The sequence below is a fragment of the Crocodylus siamensis genome, chromosome 1 (genome assembly GCF_052110815.1).
Source record: "Crocodylus siamensis isolate JL-2025a chromosome 1, ASM5211081v1, whole genome shotgun sequence".
Lineage (NCBI taxonomy): Eukaryota > Metazoa > Chordata > Crocodylia > Crocodylidae > Crocodylus > Crocodylus siamensis.
Window position 1 is genome coordinate 242,589,822 of NC_143395.1, and position 16,874 is coordinate 242,606,695.

The 16,874-nt window shown below is 39.7% G+C and overlaps 1 protein-coding gene across 17 annotated transcripts in view; it reads right to left on the reverse strand.

Annotated features, from left to right (window-relative positions):
- Positions 1-16,874, reverse strand: part of ROBO2 (roundabout guidance receptor 2) — a 663,916-nt gene that overhangs the window by 106,655 nt on the left and 540,387 nt on the right. For all 17 annotated transcript variants that reach the window (XM_090059886.1, XM_090059876.1, XM_090059819.1 and 14 more), the window contains 2 exons: positions 15,149-15,315; positions 6,783-6,904 (listed from right to left, as the gene is read on the reverse strand). In XM_090059886.1, coding sequence (XP_089916012.1) covers positions 6,783-6,904; positions 15,149-15,315 — 289 coding nt within the window. The remainder of the gene's footprint in view (positions 1-6,782; positions 6,905-15,148; positions 15,316-16,874) is intronic.

Below are 16,874 nucleotides of genomic sequence, written 5' to 3' on the forward strand. Positions count from 1 at the left end.
CATGAATTTGTAGCTTAATCTCTAAAACGGTAAAAAAAAAACAAACCAAAAACCTTTTCTGGTAAAAGATCGTGACTTCTACAGTTGTCAAGCAAAGTGCCAAAGAAAATGAAACAATCAACACATAGTGTGTCTGTCTAGACATATAACTGGCTGGTTGCTTAATTCAGTTTTATGCCTGAGGTTCAACAAGTGGGATTTTCTGTATCTTCTGTGCTAACTAACCCAAAGATTTTCCAGAATTAGGGATATGATCACTTGGGCTAGGCTATGAAAAAGTGAGCCCAAGACTGAAGACTAACCAAAATCTTTTTCTTTCCATCGCTTTTACTATATCCCCACTACACTGTTCATTATGTTCTTCAGGGACCAACTTCTTATGACATTAAAAAAAGCCACGGCAAACAAGAAGAAGCAAGCTTAATTTATGAGAGCAAAGCAAAAATATCTTTCATCAAAACTGTCACTGTTAAAAACCTTGCAACATATGTTACAACAACATTAAGCCTGCATTTTATAAACTTCTCTACATTCACTTTAAGTGAATTTATGCACTGAAAGAAGGACATAACTCACAATAATAGCTTGTTAATACTGAAAGAATCAAGCTGTGTTTTTAAGAAGAACATTAAGCAGCTGTTTCCAGATGAAGGGAGTCTGTAAATCAGGGTAAATTGTTTTTATCCATGTTTGACTTTCATTAATTAAATGTTTTACGGACGTAAAGACTTTATGAACCTCATGTTTACTACAAAACATAGTGTTAACTCCTTTGCATACTTTGCAGTACTTAAATCTTAACCTATATTGTGGTATATGGCGATGACATTTAATAATCAAATATCATTTAATTTAATTTTTCTATCTACTTCTTAAAAACATGACATATTTTTTTTTCAGATTGTTGCTTGCGCTTTTGTGATAACCTTAAGAACTGATGGGTGAAAAGTGCTGTCACAAAGGGAATGGTTGAAAATTCACAAAATATCATGATAATGATCAATACCTGCATTCAAAACTATACAGATATTTGCATATGTGCACTTTTGGCCACACCTGTTCATTCAGTAGTGCACATCCAGGAACAGACTAAAGTTTTATAATAGCTGTGTAGAATGAGACCAGAAATATGGTTCAGGCCAACAGATTTTGGCCATTAAAAACTCCTTTTCTGATGTGTGACAAAAATTTTGCAGCCAAAACACACCTAATATTTACCTACGTCTCTCTCTCGTATATGAAACGTATATGATTATCTGTTACTTGGGGTAATCATATGTTTCCACTTCCTACTCTCACTACACCTGAAATAATCTAACATGGGTGAATAAAAGATTAACATTCTGAAAGGTATCATAAGTAGACTGGTAGGAGCGCTCATTTGACTGCTTTTATAACAATACAACTATCTGAATCATGGTACAGACATTTTTTAACATAGAATACACTGCCACTGTGGCTGTCTGATGATAAGACCACTAAGTTGCAGTCTAAAGAAATTTTTCAGAATAACTCTTTTTTATGTAAATTACCCTCCTAGAATACCCTGAATAAAATTCTACCTTCAAAAATATCCACAGCAATTCTCTCTGTACAGAATAATATACAAGATTTTTCAAGCTACTGTACTTGCTTAGTTTGTGCCCTGGAAGTACTGACTTCCACAACTTTTGGAAGCTTTAATGCTTATTCATGAAGGCTACTAAAGGTTCATGGTCTCACCCAGTGGAAACTACTCCAAAGCTTACTCTGTAGTACACAGCTAGAGCTGCTGTATACTCTACAGTACAGCTGCTTAAGGGACTGCTCTACTATTTCTTATTTCTGTCATCCTTTTTAAAATCAACATCCAACACTGAGATATACCCCTATCAGTGTGGGATACCCAGCAGCAGTCAGAAATAGCAAGACGGGAGACAGTCAGGTAGCTCATTCACTTGTCTAATATCATTATCAGGAACCAACTTTCTTACATTCATGGGAAGGCTTGAGAGAAAAAAAAGATAAATCATTGAAAGGCTTCTGGGGACTTGTGGTCAAGAGGGAAAACAATACTGGGGAGCAGGAGAGAAGAAAGGGAAAGGAAATGAAAGCAGAATGGAAGAGCACAGCAGGGGAATCGGGCTGCATTCCTGAAGCGATAGAACACCAGGAGGGCTCCCTATTAGAGATGGTTGAAAAGTTTCATTTTAACCATTTTCTATCACAAAATGCTGCTTCAACAGAACTGAAACTTCTCACCAACCTGTGCTGCAATTTACACAACGGTCAGAAAGTTGGTTATGTGGATGATGCCCCCCAACCCTTCCCCCCCCTCCATTTGCTGCTGAATATGGAAGTGTGTAGTGAATATACAGATTGTTGCAGGAATAAAGAACGGTCTCATGGTTATGGCAACTGAATGCTTCCCTGGATCCTCCTATCGCTGCCTCCACCTCAGAGTTCCTTTATGATTGCTTGGGAAGGCTCTTAAACTTAACTTCACAGTTGGCCACTCACTGCATGTTCCTCATAATGCACCCAATATGAGAGAGGTGGAACTAAAACTCCTGAACTGCAGCTGAGGTCAGCCAGAGGTGTGCTTTGAATATGTTCAGTGCAAAATGCCAAATTTTCTAGAGGGGAGAATGGAATGGGTTCTAGGTGTTACACTGGGCACTGAAGCTTTTAGTCCTATTTCTCTGCTTCTGTCTCTATGGGCAAAATGGGGCTGGCAATACCATCAAATATCATGGAGGTGCTGTGAAGACATATTAATTGGTACTCAGGTGTTTCTCAAATATTATGGTAAGAGCACCACAGAAAAACCTATGAGACAAAAATCTTGTATTCAGTCTTCTGTGATATCAGTTAAGTAAGACCTGGGGCTACACGCTGAAAAAAAATGAATAAATACCCACTCAATGAGGCAGTTCTGTGGGGAAAAAAATATGTGAACAGGTAATTACAGACTTTGTCATATAATGCATAGCCACAAGAGGAAGCCAACTAATAGTATACAGGAGAGCTTATTTCTGGCATTCCTCCTTTCTGAGTACTTGCTTTTGCACACTCAACTTTCTTTTAAAAGTATATTTTTTTGGATGGAGATACAAAAGGAAAGCATGCCTATGTGTTCATGCAGTATGCTAAGTAGAGCTGAGCGCTGAGGAACAGTTTCTAGAATTTTGAGCTCTGATTTAGAACAATGGATACATTGTGAAAATATATCCATAAAAAATATATCCAAATAAATCAACAAAATGCAAAGAACATCCATGATGAATGCCAGTCTGCCAGGAGTCAGAATGCTAGATAGGGAGCTTCTTATGTGGCAGGCCATTTCATACAGCAAAAGGCAAAGAGGAAGAGTCTCTTTTGGGATGTTGTTCTTTTGGATACTAGCTGAGCTATTTTTGTTATACTAATAATGTTGGCTTTATTTTCTGGATAGCATGGTTGCTATCCTGCAGACTGGGGTTAATTAATTGGATTTGTCCTGGTTGCTGGAAACATTCTAATTAACAGCTCCCTTTTGTTTTGGTTTCTCTCTTCCCTCAGGCAATGCTGGCATAGCACTAGTGGTTGCAGTGTGCTTGTCAGGTCACTTCTTTTCACCTCAAGGGAACTTGCAGTTGGTATCAGCAATGATACAAATTTATATTTTCCTTACAAAAATATATAATGTCGTGTTCTTCACAAGTCCACTCAGAGGAGTGGTCATTCATATAATTTTTATTCTACCCTTGCAGGACATCCTGGGCATGTCTGCACATGCACTTTAATGTGCATTAGCCTATTTTAATGTGCATTAAAGTGTCACTAGAAACATGCTATTTAGTTAATGTGCATTAAAATAGGCTAATGTGCATTAAGTGTCACTAAAAACTTGTCAAACGAGTTTCATTTACAGTGCCCCTGCCACCATTTTGAAGCACAGGATGCTGACTGAATACATGTGATGCTGCTGGCACTTTAATTAGAAGGCTCTAATTAAAGAACCCTCTACCCACCCTCCACCCCGGAGCACAAGTGTAGACACCCCATGCTCTTTAGTTAAGGAGCATTAAGACAGGCTAATGCACATTTTCCTACTACCTCACAGTGGAGGTACTAGATTTAATGTGCATTAACTAAAGTACGTTAATGGACACGTAGACACACTCACTGGGTTATATCTGGATCCAGCTGTGAACCCCATTTGCATTAGAACCTCCATTTTGAATACGTACTGAACACATCTTTAAGTCTGTTCGGGAATGCCTCTGGAAATGCATTCCAGACAACCACTTTGCCCTGCCATGGAGAAGAGCTTGTCTACTCCTTGAAGGATCTTCACAGAGATACAGTCACTGAATAGCGGAACACTTTACGCAGCCATATTGAAAGGTGGACAGATTGGCTGGGAAAAGGACTGGAGTTCTTCAGCTAGAAACCACATAAGAAGCTAGAGACTGAGTTTAAAACTGGGTGACTTATTGCCACATTGAAAACCAGCTGGAGAGAAAGAAGGCAGGAGAAAGCCCTCCCCTCCTGAAGGATAAAGACCTCAGACTCATGGTGATGATGAGATCGGAATAAAGAAGCATGTACCTTGATTCATTTGTAATTTTTTAAAGATCTCTAGTGGTCTGAAAGATCACTAGTGCTCTTAACTGCTAGTCTAGGGTGGCTGATTTATGGAGTCTTAGGTTGTATGTAGATGAAACAGGGCATCTAAATTGAAGCAATGGTTTTTTGAAAACATCACTTCAATTTAGAGCTGATTAAACCCCTGTGTCCTGCACACACCCCACTGACTAACATGCTGCTCCAGTGGGAAGGGGAGGTCAAGCTGTTAGTGGGTGGAGTGGTCCCTGGACTGCAGGTGGGGTGGGGGGTGCTCGTGCTTCCTCCACAGCACCTGTGACACCCCCCCCATGCAGCATCTGCCCACAGGTACCCAGCTGGGGCGGTCCCAGGAGGGCACCGTAGCCACAGAGGGAAGCACCAGGCCTCTGCACAGCTCAGGCAGGCAGGCAGGCTCCAGGAGGGACAAAAACAAAGATCAGGCTCACCGCTTTTCTTGGGTGGAGTTGCTTTCCCAGCCTGCTGTCAGGCTCCCTGCAGGGTTTCCTGCAGAGCTGTGGAGCTTCACGGAGCCTGGTGATTCACTCTGAGGCTGTAGGGGCAGGAAACTAAAACTCCTCAAAGGAGTTTTAGTTTGCTGCATCCCAAGTCATTTTAGGTGCATTACACTGCCAAATTTCCTACAGCAGATGGAATTAATGCACAATACGCCGCCAGCATGTGCAAACACCAACAACACTAAAGTGGTGCAAAAGCATTTAGCCTGCTTTAAAGTGTTGTGCACACACGCCTCTCATTTTGTCTATACATGGCCTTAAATACCAAACAAGGGCTATAAGAAGTCTGAATCTGGCAGTATACCTTATAGACAGAGCTGAAAACCATGACCAGACTCCACCCGTACTGGAAGCTCATAGAACTAGTGACAGTATGGAAGGTGTGCTATCTGGTTCTGGTTGTAATACCAGTTGTAATTTCTGGTTCTGTGAAACTTATGCAGATAAGTATCAGGAGCTTTGTGTGTAGTTATATGTATTCCTGTATGCCAATCCAGAGTAGCAGGGCTTGTTACAGAGGAATTAATAATTTATTAGATCTTCCAGGGGCACTGGATTCCCATTTTATTCCAAGCCTGTCCCTACCCTTCACCCCCCTTATGCCTATACTGTAATCTGTCTTAACAGGGAAGTGACAGGAGCCATTTGTGCTGCTTCTGGAAAATCTGAAGCCTTACTTTTTTACTTCCTCTTCTGTATTACAGTCCCCTACATATATATTCCTCATGCTTTAATGACAATACATGTATTAAAAATGTTCTACTCTGTACTGTGTATATCCCAACAGCATAATTCATTCAATATAGAATGATAATTCAAATACTGTGCGCTACTATGCTACTTAGTTTCATCTCCATCTCTGGTTTGTCCCTCCACAGGGAAGGGAACGCCTGAAGAATAAAGCACTCATTTGTGGTGTGTAGTGCCCTAAGAACTCTTTGCTTCTATGGTTACAAATCCTTTCACTGACGCTCCAGGAAACAATACTGTATGTAGCATTTTGAAAGCCACATACTATAAACTTAGTTCTCAGGAGCACAAGCCCAATAATTTGACTGCTCAAATAAAAATGCAGCAGACAATGCCAAAAAGATGGGGTTTTGTTTGATATAGGGATGTCCACTGAACAAAGCCAAGGCTCATGCTATAAAACCAAATACCACTACATAACTAACCATGCTTCATCAAAATGAACCCCTGTCCTTTCCACATCTACCCTCTAGGAAGATTGTGTAAGGGTCATCAGGTAATGAGATATTGTAGAAGCTCTCCAAGGACTGAAGTGGTGAGTGATGAATAACACATCATTTATCTTTAATTCTTATCTTAACTTTGATTATTATATTGAGCTCACTCCTTAAGAGTAGTGTATGGATCGATCTTGTTTTGTACTATATGGGACATATACTGCTAAAGCATCTTCTTTATCAGTCAGTTACCTTGCTTTCTGGTACACACTGAAGCTTCTGAGCCTGAATGAGTTTGAGAGAGACAGAGAGAGAGAACGAGAGAGAGTGTATATACCATTAGCGCATTTTTCATTGTCTGCACACTGTTAACTTATCTGGCCACATGGACTAAGGTCAGGACTAGAGTTTTTCAGGGGAGAAAAAGAATTACAGGGACAAGTAAACAAGATTAAAGCTGTCAGTAAGGAAGTTATTATAAAAGCCTTACTGTCCAGGTGACTTGCACTGTAGTGGGTGTCAGCACAACAGGATTATGTAGTCGGACAATGACATCTCCCAGCTCTTTCTGAACCTGCCTATGATCCACTCCTTGCGCTGGTGGGCTGATATCTGCAAGGTAAAGAACATGCACAAAAGCATTATTTTAATAAGACTTCACGTATATCATTAATTAGGATGACTGAAGAGTTTAATGACACGGTTTAAATACCTTTTGTGATATGGATTTCAGAACAATACAGTAGATAAGGATGAAATAGTCTGAAGAATACTATGTAAACATTCTGCTGGGAACATCTACAACACTTTTTACAAATTGGGAAATAATAAAAAGTTTTAGTGGCTACTTGGACTAGATGCAAACATTTTCTAGCAGCTAAGACGTGACTGGCAAGATGCTATATTCACATGCTTTAAAATATTCAGATAATAATAGCCTTGATGCTCTAATGTGCCTGCAGGAGTCCCTGAGCCCAGTTAGTTTTTAAAACATAAGCAACAATATGCTCTTATTTTCACCAAGAGCATGTAATTTACTCATTATTCTTTTCCAAATTTGCATTAGTATTTCCACTCCTCTTCAGCCTGACATCTTGAGAGTAAGAGGGTCAAAAAAAATCAGCAAGTCATACTATAACAGCATTTTCCTATGCAAATTGTTTTTTAAGTTTACTTCCCTACATTGGGGCTGTCCAACCTCTGGGCATCCAGGGGCTGCACATGACATAGACCATAGACCCAGAGGCTTCACGGCATGCTGACAGGTGCCCCCCTGGCTCCCTTCCTCCACCACATGGGCTGCTCAGTGCAACCCCTTCCATTATTGCTCGCATAATGCAGGCAAACCTGATCTTCACCTCTCCTGGCTGCATGTGTACTACATGAGGCACCCAACCATTTCACACTGCATCCAGAGTGTGAGCCTCTTAGATCCTCACCCTCCCAGCTGTGCATGCCATGCAGGCAGCCCACCCGCACCCCTGCAGTATAGGCAGATGGATCCTGGATCCCACCACACAACTCATGTAGCCAAGGGTAGGGTGCTGCACACACAACGTCCACAGCTTGGAAAAGGAGGGAAGCTGGGCAGCCCAGCTCTGCCCCTGCAAGCCATGTGCACTAACCAAGCAGTTCACTCCCCTCCGCTCCCCGCAGCACATCAGCTTGGCTCCATCTAACCCTACCACCTGTGGTGGATACAACACCCCTTCCCTCTCCTGGGAGCATGCACCATCCACCTGCAGTGGAGGGAGCCTGGCTCCCTTCTTTGCCTTTCCTGCATGTGCAGCTCAGGCACTCCATCCCCTCCCACATGGTAACTCTTGTGGATTGATCCTCTGGGCCACCAGTTGGATAGCACTGTTCTACATGCAATATGAAACATTTCCTTGCAGCGCTAATATGAAAATGAGATATAATTACAAGGCCAAATTCTTTCCTAACTTATAAAGAGCCAAGGAAGAAAAGTTTCCCAAGAATTTTGTTTGAGGATTCTGCCAAACCATTCCTTCAAAGTAGGGGGGGAAATTCCCCTCATTATATTAAGCCTGATGGATTCTAGGGGCTCAGTGGAAGGCCAAGGGAATCGGTGTGTGGAGACTCCATTTATTTTAAATTGCTTTTGGCCTGGCTCCCTGACCACAACAGCCCTCAGCAGGGCTATGCAGACTGAAGCTCTATTACCTTTGCTGGAGAGGGTCTGCAGTAAAATGTGAATTCCTCTGGCTTTGCCTCAGGTCTTTCCACTCATGTCCCATCCTACTCACATTTCCTCCCAGCTCACCTAGTCTTTGCTGCATCCCCCCTGCATAGATCCCTGATGATAGGGAAAGAAGTCTCTGACTGAACAGTGTAGTCTATTAAGGAATGGATGTGCAGAGAAAGATAGCTGTCTCTCTTTATATCAAGCAGGATATAAAATTCTCCTGTAGTATGCAGCACTGGGAGAAACATTACTGCAGCTGAATGTTTTTGAAATTTCACATCCCCAACTCTTTGAGGATATGCTCTCCTCTATTACATAGTACACCTTCCTTTTCTGGGCCTGTGGAAGGAGTAGCTATACCTCCACAGCAAACACTTCTAATCTGTCCTGGGGAAAAACTGAGGCGCCTCCCCTGGGACCTTTGGCACTAAGGCTGTAGTCATCTGGAGGTGCCATTCCAGACCAAGAGTTAGAGGGGGAACCAATAAATGTGGCAAAAGTTCCACCTGCAAACTAGAAACTCTGCATTTACTGCTAATGGAAACCATCAGTAATACCTCTTGAAGGGAAGGATCTGGGGCCCAGACATGAGGTTCAGATTTTGTGACTTCATAAAAGCCACATATCAGGAAAAGGTCACATGTCACATATCAGGAAGAGGTCTTGGAGCCTGCTACAAAGCACATAACTGTTCCTGAGCACACGTGACTTTTGCTCACATTTCCCAGACAATCCATTAAAATCTACTTATTTTACATACCACACCCATCCATGCCCCCATCTCTTGGGCTGGCTCAAAGTCCTCTCTTTATAAAGAAAAGACTCAAACAATGGGACACAGCTTACCTTCTGATGGGTTTATCTATGGAAGGATAGTATGCACCCCTTTGTTCTCTAAATAGGAAACGTGTATTATGCACACAGATGATAATGCTCTTAAAGAAAAAAAAGTTCAAAGCTTGCTTCAAAAGCTTCAGTCCTTAGGAATTTTGACAACTATCTGGTTTGGATAATCCAGATTTTAGCTTCACATTTCAAGCAATATTATGGGCTTTGATTCACCAAAGCAGCAATATTCACACAGGCTCTCTACTGACTTTGAAATGCATGGGATGGCTGTGTGGCCTTCCCAAAGGGAGCATAATCCAAATATGGAGAAGTTAGCAACAGTACAAAAGTGGTGTACCTAGCAAATTATGCCTATTCAAAGGGAGTGAAAGACAGAAGAGAGATAACAAGATAAAGCTGTAAGAGAGCAACTCACACTTGTTTATTGAATGGTAATTTATACTGCTATGCACAAACCACTTTTATACTTAATATAAAATAATTCCCATAGGTACCCATGATTAAATCTTAGATGATATTATCTATGTGTACTATAGAACTAACAATGTGCTATGATTATATAACCTTTGGGCAAAAATATATACATTACATGTGGATTAGGTATGTTTACAGTATATAGAATATACACGTATTTATTTTAAATGGAGAGATGCCATATACTAAACCATAAAAGATCCTATTAAAATAACCTATGCATTAAACATTGTACCTAAGATATTGTGTTTATCATTGTACACACACATAAACACGTCTATGTATATAAACATATATATGTTTATGTAAATTTAATGCAGATAAACTCCCTGGTCACATCCAGATAAGCACGCACATGTGGTCTGTGGCAGCTCAAACCTGTTTGGGGTGTTGCAAACTGCATGTGGTGACTGTGCAACTGTGTGCTGCACTACTAATTTGCAGCATGGTGCCAAAATTTGATAGCACGATGTCTTGGTATTAAAAAAAAAAACAAAAAACCCCACAAAAAGCAGGGTGACATATGCAGCAGCAGCATGTGCCATCAGAAATGGAGCCTGGATGTCCAGAGCCACACTCTGGCTTCTGGCCAGGCTCCATGCAGCCAGGTCGGCATCGCTGCTACCCCAGGAGCCCCCCACAACTACAGGTAATGCTGGCCCCAGCCTCCCCTGCCCTACCTGGGTCAATTTGGTGTGCTAGAGTGCCCTGGGGCACAACACAACAGCACAAATGTGTGCCACTGCTTTCTCTGCCCCTGGAAATACATGCCTCTGAACGTGTGGATGAGCCTCTATGATTTACTGCATTGTGCATGCAACTTTAGCCCTGAGTACATTCTGCCTACTTCTCCTAAAGGCTACAAACTGTTAGCAGCCTCAGAGAGCTGCCATTTGTTTCAAAATCAATCTGAAAGAGAAGAAATATGTCCTCCTAATATATGTACTTCCTTTCCCCAAAAATTATATTTATCTGAGATGTAGAACAGACATCAGTAAATTCTGGATCAGTAGTAAGATTTCATAGATTTCATAGACATTAGGACTGGAAGGGACCTCAGAAGATCAAGTCCAGCCCCCTGCCCGAAGGGCAGGAAGTCAGCAGGGATCATAGGATCCCAGCAAGATAAACATCCAGATGTCTCTTGAAGGCGTTAAGAGTACCTCCAGCAGCAGTCTATTCCAAACCCAGTGAGAAAACTGTTGCATCTAGCCCAGGGAGATCCCAAAACACTGACTCTTCCAGTCCTATCATTGTGAGCCACAGAAAACATATTTTAGGTTGCTTTAAAGAAGTTTCTAAAATTACATTAGTTATAATTTTCCTTTGCCACTGGTCATTATACTGTGGTGCTTATGGCACTAAGAATATCTGGCTTTACAGAGAGACGATAATAAGAAACAATGTCAATAAATAATACTTTCTAGAATATTTTAATATATTTTATTCTGTAAAATATGTGAGCTATGCTGAATATACTGCTGCTCAGCTCACAAGTATGGCATAAAGCAGACATTCCAAACTCATACAACCACAATTTTTTGAAAACCAAACCACACCATTGCATATTACTACAGTTCTTCTGAAACAATGTGTGTGAAGGTACTTTTCACATAATCTTACTTAACATGCTGTCTGATATACACGGAACAGAAAATTTATAAAAAATTATACAAGGTGCTGAGTCCCTTCAGTCGGTAAGAAAACATTACATGACGTTCTTCAGTTTTATCTGTAATGCCATATAGCCTCTATCTTAAAGCCTCAAAGGAGGAGAATAAGATTATGTGGGCAATCTGATCTTGGTCATTTTCAGACTCTAAGGTGCTTAGCAGTGCAATCCTAATGCTTCCTTAACACACTGAAATCTAAGCTTCAGTTTCCCCCAGCAAGGAACAGGAGTGGTAGCCCTCTTGAGTCACTTCTGTAGCCTCTCCAATTGGTTTTCGCTGTCAAAACATAACAGAACTATGCAGATGTAAAGAAACTACACTCCACACATCCTTCACAACCAAATAGCCTGGACTTCCTTACCACAGGATGGGGGACTCAGCTTAGCAATTCACAGTTACTTGTTCATAGCAGAGTACATGTTCTTGTATTCCTTCCCTTCACCACCTTCTTGGGAGTCTTTTTAAACTTCCTATTGCTTTTCCTTTTAAGGGGTAGCTGCCCAACTTTTAAATGCAAGTTTATAGAGTGATCTTAACTTTGAACACTTTGACTCAACATCTTTGAACTTGCCCATGCCATGTAATCTACTAGAGATCTACTAGAGATTCATTGTCGTGAAAACCTTAAGAGGCATTCACAGCTCACATCATATGAGCACACAACATCTGGTTTAGTGGAACTTACCCACAGGAGGAGAGCTGATAATTAGTACAGGCTGTCTTTCTGCACTCCTTAGCTGCTTTGTAACTAAAGAGACACTTGGGCATTTTAAGGAGTTTGCAAAAGGGAGTTTGTGCTAGGGAAAGATGGCATAGGAAACAGGAGAGCCACTGAAACTGAAGCTTGGTATGCACACATGTATACTCATGCACATTATATATACTGGACTTCTATATGGCCAATGTCATGTTTTAATGTCATACGTTTAAAAAATGTGAGGGAGTCATTAAAAAATATGATGCTGGCCCTAGACAAGTTCAATCAGACCATGGAAATCACAGATACAGATAACACAATATCCAAGCCACCCTGCATAACGTGACACCAGAGTTGGGTGGCCTGAAAAAGAGTGTGCAGATCTGCTCTGACAGAAGGACAATCACAGCATCATGATTAAAATGGCTCCATTTTAATCTGTATCTACATTTTTGAGTGGTCAACATGCTGGCAAGAACCATGTATTTGGAGATTATAATGTACTTAATCTTAGAAATTGGTAAACATTTATATTTCAGTTCATTATTTAAACATTGTTTTTTTAACTGTGTTTATGAACATACAGTTTGTACTGTTAATAATCCTGAAAAGTGAAGTGTACTGTCTTTAATGGCTTAAGGAACTCTTGCTTGTTGTAATGATTTGCAAGCCATCGATGTTCTGCTGATAGTTATTTACCATATTTTTATTTAATATCATGAAGACAATTGTTAAACTATAAAGGGTATTCTGCATAAGTGCTGCAAATTATATTGGATATCGCTGCTTTAGTTGCTTATTTTCTTTGCAGTGGTTAGTCTGAATAAGAATTTTATTACTTGCCCACTTCCTTTGCGATTCTGAGGCCCCTCTACATGTTACATACATTATGCAATTAACTGGTTAATTGTGAAGACCACACATGCAAACTAAGACCAGCTACACATGCAAAGTAATCACCACATGATAAAAATGAGTATGCAGTGATAAAAAGAGTCAACCAGCTATAAAAATAGTGCTTAAAATGTGTAACAACTCTATAGCTGGTTTCTGTCCAGCTTTAATTTGAACATGTAGCAGGATTCTGAGTTTAATTCAAGCAATATTAAAAATGAAATCAAAACATTATGCTAATTCTAAACTGATTTTATGATTTAATTCTACTAAACTGTAGAGTACCAAAGAGTTTATAAATATTCTACATGTTGCAATGTGCGTGGCTGGTGAACAGCTTGTGGAAAATAGAAACTATAACACATGCTGGAGCTAAAGGGGAAAAAACCTAATTCTACTAAAATTACATCTCTGATCAATATGTCAGACAAACAAAAAAGGAAGAAGAAGCAACACCAGCACCCTGGCCTCCAGATGCAGAAAAAGAATATTCTTGCTCAGATCTAAATCACAGTACTGACTCCAGAACATGGGCTGGTGTAATGGGAGGCATTCAGCTCTGTCACTGATCTCCATTTTGCAAAAGGGACTGGAAAGAAGAATTTGTGACAGTGCTTTAAGAGTCAAGCCTCTGTACTGTTTCCACTTGGCCCTGCTTTTCTGGGACAGCAACTAATACCTTAAGTGGCCATTTACACAGGATATGCCAGGGTGTAGAGGCTACCTACACACTCCTTGCCCATTGTGCATATGTATCAGGGAAGGGAAGATAGGGCCCTAGATGAACTGTGAAGAAAAATATTATTTTGGATTTTCTCTACAATGGAACAAGTCTTATTACAATACAAGTTCATTACTGTGCTCCACTGTGTTAAGTGGAGATTCATACTTTGGCGTGCAAAACCTGGACAATGTGGTAACAGAGCCATGCCACCTCTATGCTTTGCAGAGAGGCTTACTCATCTTTAGACCTGTGTACAAGCAGGATACAAAAGCACAACCATTTAGATATGATATGTCATACTCATAGTTCTAGATAACTGAAAATAATAAATAAGTGGACCTTATTTGATTGCATTAGCTATCCCAAAAATGAGGGCTCCTTTCTGCCACCCATTTTAGTTTAGCACCAGTGGATGAATGTACAGAGCATATAAATCTATCAATTAATAAATACACCTACTTTTTTCCATCTTAATATATAATTCTCAGCATCTATAAACTTTAAAATGTATACCTATTCAAATATCAAGGCAGTTTAATACTCTAGCAAATTTGTACCACCCTTTTCATAAACATTAGTTTTAAACATGGGTTTGTACATATATGGTACCCATGTGTTTAGTGATCTTTAATGCACTTATTGTTACAAATGTACTTGAGGGACAGAAGCACTATTATGCTCCTTTTACATAATAGTAAAGGCACAGAGAAATTAGGGGCTTATCTACACTGTCACACCTTGGCCGTGTGTTCTGTTTCTACACATGCCAAACCCTTGACATGAAGTGGTATAAGTGCTTATAGTATTCTTGAGCATGCACTGAGGGGAGAGCCTGAAGACCAACAGCCTAAGATGATACTGGAGTCTGAATTCAGGGCCACCATAAGGCAGTGACACTATACTTTTTTTTGTTGTGGCATGGAGAGTGCATAGATAAAGGTCAGATTTTAAGGGTATGTAGAGTCCTAGGGATGGAGATAGGTATTTATAGACCTTTCAAAAGAGCTTAGGTGGCTAATTCCAATTAATTTCAATGGTGGTGAGGCACTAAGCCACTATTAAGAATCTGGCCCTGACTTGTGTCTAGTCATCTAAAGGGCCTGTGGTGTAACAAGGAACTGAACTTTGGTATCTCAAAGGCTTGAGCTGGTACCTTAATCAGGAGACTCCCTTTCTCCTCTGCTAGTTGTGCTTGGGCCAGAATGGTGCAAAGCCAGCAAAACAAACCACGTAAACAGACTGTTTTTCAGCGTTTTTCCTTATTTTTCTGTTATAAAGTGAACACAGCAGAACTCCAAGAAGCAGTGAGGAACATGCCATCATTAGCAGCTGTCATTACCTTGTGTGCGGACAGGATCTGACATAGGGCTGGGATCGCTCAGACCTTGAGGGTTGATAGCTCTCACCATAAACAAATAAATCGTATTGGGACGGAGTCCTCTGACAGTGTAGAGTGTTGTCTTTACATGATTAGCCACTGTTTGCCAGCTATTGCTCACAGATTGGCTGCAATAAAAACACAGTTATAGACTACAGATTAAAGCAAAAGGAAAGAGCATTATAAAATTGATTTGGGTATTAATCTCATGGTAATAGAAAAAATATTAAATTTAGTGAAAGAAGCAATTCTGCTGTTTTCAATTAGTTCATCAGGATATGTAGGTCACAGTATAAAGCAAAACAATAGTGACATCAAAAATATTTCAAACCAGTAAAAGTGAAAGCCATTGCTAATACATTATATTGCACTAAATAAATACCTGCAAAAGGAACAGATGTGGGAAAAAGAGAAAGGTAAATTTGAATGATAAATGGGAACCTCTTGAACATAAACCTCTGAAAAGAATAAACCTGTTAAAAGAATAATTTTCTATACTACAGAGTAAATTATACCAATAAATTGTCCTGCTGAAAGAAAATCCATATTCAAAATTACGAAAGAGCCTTTCTAAAATACATCTGTAAAAGAAGAAAAATGTATGAATGTTTTTCCTGTAGTTAAGCTTTTGATTTGACTGCTCTATACAGAGAATACAACTCTTTGTAGCTGTAGATATGTCATGTGATTGCTAAAATAGCTCTTAATATAAATATACAGCTTTTGTTAGAGTCATTGATGGGATGTCACTGTAGTTTATTCAAGGTCAAATGGGCACCTTTGCTAAGGTTAAAGAGAGAATTTGAATTCATAGCTGTCCATCTTCTATTATTCATTACAAAGTCTTTAATCAAACCAAATGGAAAAATGATGGAAAGGTAGCCACTATTTTGTTTAAATTATTTCGTATAAACAATCAGAATGTTAGAAAATAAGCATATTGGAAGTTATAGAATTATTTTTCATCTAGGTTTAGAAATGACACCTATGCATATATACAGGAAGAGTAGTCAGCATTTGGACTCTCTGAGATTTTCTACATTTTGATTTACTTCTAAATTGTAAAATGTACTAATTAAAAAGAAAATTAGGTCACCTTACATATTCATTACTTTGAAGAAAATGATGTATTTTGATTAAAAAATTGCTGAAGCATGTGCCTAACTTTAAGCAAATAAGCAGCCCATTGATACATGGATAAAATTGGGCTTACGCTTAAATAACCTTCTGAATCAGACTTACTTCTCCATGAGAATGAGCATTGCAATCCTATGAACTACAGTACATGGGCTGATCTCTCAGTGACCCGATGTCTGCTTTCTGAATGCATTTTCCATAGCATCAATATACAGGAAATTAAAATATTTGTATTCTGTTCAGTTTCTGCTTTTTGAAGACCAAGGCTTACATTAAATGTGCAAGGCTTAGGGAATCTTAATTATTTTTTTCTGGTTTGCACAACCCCAATTAAACAATTTCCTACAACATTATCCAACTTGAATATCACCATTCTCCCTGGAAATGCTTAGTAATGATCAGGATTAAGAAAAACGGATGAGTGAACACATAGCCCAGCTAACCTACTACTGACCGAAAGAAATAGTCAAGCACTTGTCTAACCTTTTTACTTGGAAATGCGTGGCTAATAAAAAAAAAAGGATCCTGAAGCTCAAAAATGAACTTCTTG